This window comes from Protobothrops mucrosquamatus, unplaced genomic scaffold, assembly GCF_001527695.2.
Source record: "Protobothrops mucrosquamatus isolate PMUCROS unplaced genomic scaffold, P.Mucros_1.0 scaffold1007, whole genome shotgun sequence".
NCBI classification, from domain to species: domain Eukaryota; kingdom Metazoa; phylum Chordata; class Lepidosauria; order Squamata; family Viperidae; genus Protobothrops; species Protobothrops mucrosquamatus.
In genome coordinates this window covers 18,573-24,154 of record NW_015387243.1, presented here as the reverse complement: position 1 = coordinate 24,154, position 5,582 = coordinate 18,573, and the positions used below count along the sequence as shown (strand labels likewise).

Here is a 5,582-nt window from a genome sequence, read left to right as displayed (position 1 = left end):
GACTGCCTAACAAACATTGCTATTGGAGGAAAGAAAAAAGGGAATCATCCTCTTCTTCAAGAGCTTCAGGCTCCATATTACTCAAAAAAGGCCAGGGTAGTGGGCCAAGTCACAGAACCATGGCGTGTTTTGAAGGACAAGTGCGAAGGCAGCAAAAAAAAACAACCCAGCCGTATCCAAATGGGATACTTGTGCAGCTCTCGATGGTGCTATTCCTGTAAGCAACAGATGGTCTGGCCTTCAAAATGATCTGATTGCAAGTTGATGCCAATTGATCAATGCCCCGGTGTGCCTGGGGCTCTGACTAATCCATCACCAATCACTGATGCTGCTTTATAGTTAAAAGCTATTCAAGTGGAGCTTGGATTTAGAGGCGTCGTTCTCTTATTTCCTGAACCACTTGTACAGCAAATTGCACAGATTTCACCATCTGCACACAACTATTTCATCAGCATGCCACTATAGGAGTGCAAGGCATCAATCACAAAATGCATAGCCCAGTGGTGGTGAACCTATGGCACGGGTGCCAGAGGCGGCACTCAGAGCCCTCTCTGTGGGCACGCGCGCCGTCGCCCCAGTCCTAGGCCTTCAGCTGGGTTTTATAAAACCTTTTTGCTTTAGGCCTCCGCCGCCGTGTGCAAAAAAAAAAAAAAAAGGTTCAATCAGTCAATTTCAACTTCTTGTGGGGAAAAAAAAAGATCTTGCAAAGTTGAAATTGATTGATTGAACTTTTTATTTATTTATTTATTTATTTATTGGATTTTTACCCCGCCCTTCTCCTTGCGGACTCAGGGCGGCTAACAGGCTGATAAAAACAAATACAAAAAATACCAAAATACTATCATTAAAACATAATTAAAAAGAAATATTAGATTGGCCTTTGTTATATTAAAATTATATTTAAAACCCCGCTAAAAATTACCCCTTAGGCCAGTCCTGCTAGTTGAAATAGCCATGTCTTAAGGGCGCGGCGGAAGGAAGGGAGATCCGGGATCACCCGGATCTCTGGGGGTAGTTCGTTCCAGAGGGTGGGAGCTCCCACCGAGAAGGCCCTCCCCAGTCTGCCGTTACCACCACAGCCACACCCACCCAATGGGCCACGCCCACCCAATGGGCCACACCCACCCGGCACTCGTGGGTTTTGGGTTGCAGTTTGGGCACTCAGTCTCTAAAAGGTTCACCATCAGTGGCATAGCCTGTATTGACAGTAATAGCTGGGGGAGTTAACAAACACAAAAATTCCCTTACATTTTCTACAAACGTGGAAAAAAATGGCAAGTATTCAATTTCAGATTGCCCGGTACTTAAAAGCTACAAGAGCTCTGCCAGAGAGAAAACCTTGTAACTATGACAGAACGTATCACGCTAGCTGCTACTTGATCAATATCACTCATTTCTTAAAAGCTAATCTAAACTATGCAATTCAGGTTTTCCTGAAATTTCTCCAGTTATTCCTAGTGTCAGTCACATAAATCTAGAATTATCACTCTTGGGGGCCTATGTAAAAATTAGTACTGGCAAAGAAAGGAGTTATTGGACCAGCATTGAAAAAGCCCAGAACATGATGTTATCACGTTAACAAAGATATAGAAAAAGACACAGATCTGCTATATAATCTTGGCTTTTTCTTGTTCTTAATATTTTGAGAACAAAGACGCAAACATTAAAAAGCTGTTTTAAGATGGGAAAACCTAGACCTTCATGTTGCTGAACATTTTTCCACAATGACTACTACTGCAATTTTAATTCAGCTATTAAGGGAAATGCCTGAACAGGATTAGCATTGCTTTGAAAATCCAGTTTTTCAAAGCCATTTGGAAACTTGACACAAAGGACATCATAAAAGCAAGACACAGCCCACTTGTGGAAGTTAAAAATAAGATACAGACACCACCAATTACAATACACACTAGCTAAACAGAGAAGTTACAGCCTTCTAAACAGGAACAACCAGCTTTTGCCTCTATTGAAGAGAAGTCCTAGCAGGTTAAGTCGGATGAAGCTCTCAAAGAGTGCAACACTTTTTGTTCCTTTTCACATCACAGAAAGAAAAAAAAGTGTGATATATACTCTTGGCACAAGCTATCCAAATGGTGTGAGAATTTATACTAGAGTAACCAGCACTTTCTCACTTGGGGAAGATGGGGGTTGACCACACTTGGCTGGGGTTAATGGATTATGTGAATATATATCTGAAGGGCATCAGGAGGGCAAGGCAACCCTGGATGACCCTTGCAGTTTCCCCTTAACTGAAAATGCCTAAGCATTACTTGCACAGAGAGAGCAGCCTGCTTATAAATGGTGAAGAACAAGGGGGTCAGACCCTCACACAGACCCACTCGAGAGTCCACTAGAAATCTGGATCAGGAGAACTATCACTTCCTTCTGTCTAGAAGGAAGCTCCTCTTACAAAGGAGAGCTGTCGCTTGGGGCTTCTGTTCTGCTCCGGTGGTTTCTTGAGTCGTTGGCAGGAGGAGGAGATGGCTTAGGCTCTCCAGGGATCCCACAGACAGCCAAATTGCACAACATCTCAGTTCAGCAGTTTTAGCTGCCCAGTCACCTGATTCACCAGCTCTTCTTCTCCCATGATGGCAAGGACTGTCTGCGACCCAGCTGGGACCTAAGAAAAGGACATTTATTTCTCATTAAGGATACATGCAATATGAATGAGAGTTCGGAATAGATGTAGCTTCTCTTCGTGCTCCCTGAGCTTGGCTGTTTTTTTGTAGACGTTTCATTATCCAAACTAGAATTATCCAAACTAGATAAGATCATCAGTGCTGAATGTTGATTAATGAAAGGTCTGCAAGAAAACAACCAAGTTCAGAGAGCACCAAGGACTCCTCAGTTACAAACATTCCCCCCTTTGTCGGCTTCTCTTAGCATACTATGCTCTAGCTCAGCTTTCTAGATCAGGGCTTTTCAATCAGTGGTACGGGTACCACCTGTGGTACATTGGCACCTGGCAGGTGGTACGCGACCATCCTAAAAAGTGGTAGCGGGGGAGGGGAATGAGCTGAACCGGTGGCAGCACCGCACAGGCCTGAGCGAGAGATGGGTGGAGCTGCAGGGCTGTCAGGACTCAGCGGAAGCACCAGGATCAGTGCCGCTTTCCAGCTAATCGGCACTTCTTCAGGACTGTCAGGGCTCAGTGGAAGCATCAGGATCAGCGCCAGGCTCCAGCTGGAGCTCAGCACTGATCCTGGTGCTTCTGCTGAGCCCAGAAGAAGCACCGATCAGCTGGAATGTTGCAGCATCTCCAGGGTCTTGTGATTTACATTCAGATGCTTGGCAACTGATTCATATTTATGACGGTCACAGTGTCCCAGGGTCATGTGAAGTGACCAAAACCTGCTGCAACCACCCAGCAGAAGGGGGGAATAAAAACCAAACACCCCCCACCCCACCCCTGCTGCCAATCCTCAACAGAAATGCTCACAACAATGAAAACCTCGGACAGGAGGAAGAGCGCCGCCGGGTGGGCAGGCAGGTGACTTGCTCGGTTGTGCCTTGGGGGGCACTTTTTTTCAGTGCCATTGTAACTTGGAACAGTCATGAAGCAAACTGTTGTAAGTCGAGGATTACCTGTACTTTATCACTTTTTTCCTTTTGGGGGGGGGTCATCAAGTTTTTGACACCTTGCTAGGTGACTGGTGGTACTCGGATGTTGCCATATCCTAAAAGTAGTACAATGGGTGAAAAGGTTGAAAAGCCCCGTTCTAGATGCTGTGAAAACCTACTCTGGTTTCCCCAGTGGTCGTTAACTATGACTTGGCTGAATGTCTATGGAGATTCTCAAATCATCCATGTCATGTGTCAACGGTGCTAACATTGGATGTTCTTGCTTTGACCACATATGGAGATGTAGCCTTTTTCTTTCTTATGCTTTACTCTTAGAATTGGATGATACTGGGGGGGGGGGGGAGGAGGAGGAATGTGACAGGAGTTTGTTAGACATAACAGTATTGTAATAGTGGGTGAAATCAGGGCTTTTGAAATAAGAGATGATAAGAAACGGTGGGTTGGAGCAAAGGAGGGAAAGCCTGCATTTCAAACTAATTGGAGAATGTGATTTATGACAGTTAATCAGAGGAGGGAATTGTGTTTTGATACTATGTGCTCAGGGGAGGGGAATCCAGATTTTGGCTTAGCTTATGTACGTGCCGATGCTATGCTGCTCAAATAAAGATTCTTTAAGGTAAACAATGTCTCAAAGTTCTTTGAAGAGTTTCATCTGTCAGAACCATGACATCATGATGGTCCCAAAGGTGTTTTTTTTCCAAAAGTCCAGCTGGACCAGAAGTGAAATGTTTTCAAAGAAAAACAAACCAAGGAAGTCCAGTTGCCTTTTGGAAAAAGCATTTTTGGGATGAGACTTGGCTGATTTACACTGGTACGTAAATGAATTTGGGGGGATGTAATGCAATTCTTAACTGAAATATCCCTGTAAAAGGGGATACTGGAGGCCAACAGTGGAAAATCATTTTAATGTTATTCAGTACTTCAGTTACAAATGCTGATGAACGTGGATAAATTTGGGGAGAGAAAGGAATGGGAAAAACACCCAAATCAGTTTCTTCAGCACCGTGGCTTACTCATATATCCTCAAGAAGTCAATGCTATTTCAAAATCCAGCTCCATTTAAGTATTTGTTTTACTTTGTCATTTTTGGGGAGGGCAAAATAACAGAATGACAGAGTTGGAAGGGACCTTGGAGATCTTCTAGTCCAACCCCCTGGCTCAGGCAGGAAACCCTATACCAGGGGTAGTCAACCTTGGCTCGTTTATGACTCGTGGACTTCAACTCCCAGAATTCCTGAGCCAGCTAAGCTAAGCTGGCTCAGGAATTCTGGGAGTTGAAGTCCAGGAGTCATAAAAGAGCCAAGGTTGACTACCCCTGCCCTATACATTTCAGAGAAATGGTTGTCCACTTTCTTAAAAACCTCCAGTGTTGGAGCACCCACACCTTCTGAAGGCAAGTCGTTCCACCCGCTGATTGTTCTAACTGTTAGGGACATAGGATGTCAAGGCTGGAGACAGACAACTGATGTTAGATTTGGTGTCAGGCCCCCAAACCAAGAAAGACACGTGACGATTCTTCCAAGCTGAATTCTTCATTGTTCCACACCTCAAGACAGAATCTTGCCAAACTGAAGCACTGTACTATCTGCATCTATAAAATATTCTGAGAGCTATTAGGGAGGGACTGCCTTCCCAACACAAAATATCTGGACTGCAGCTGTCACTCATTCCTCTGGAATGCTCTCCTTCCCTCCTGGGAATCCAGTCTACTGTATTACATCACATTTGGTTTTCGGTATCAACTAGTAGAAAGTTGCTTTCAAATGTACAAATAAGAGCTGAACTATTGTGTTTTTCATTCTTGTTCAACCATGGCAATAAAATGTTGCGGTCTAAAGTAATTATACTAGAAAGCAATAAAGAACTACATTTTTTAAAAAAACTGAAATATAACTAATAATCAAGTGCCAGGTTTTTGTTTCTAACTTTGGGCAGTTGACAAGACTTGTATAAAGCCAGAGTTGTGTTTTTTTAAGATAGAGAAGTCTTTTAGATAAATA

General features: G+C 43.8%; 1 protein-coding gene across 1 annotated transcript in view; it reads right to left on the bottom strand.

Annotated features, from left to right (window-relative positions):
• Positions 1–1,605: 1,605 nt before the first annotated feature.
• LOC107290927 (probable peptidyl-tRNA hydrolase 2) overlaps positions 1,606–5,582 on the bottom strand; it is an 11,868-nt gene continuing 7,891 nt past the window's right edge. Inside the window, exon 6 of the mRNA XM_015819869.1 lies at positions 1,606–2,620. Within this exon, the coding sequence (XP_015675355.1) occupies positions 2,531–2,620 (90 nt within the window). The 3' untranslated portion in view covers positions 1,606–2,530. The remainder of the gene's footprint in view (positions 2,621–5,582) is intronic.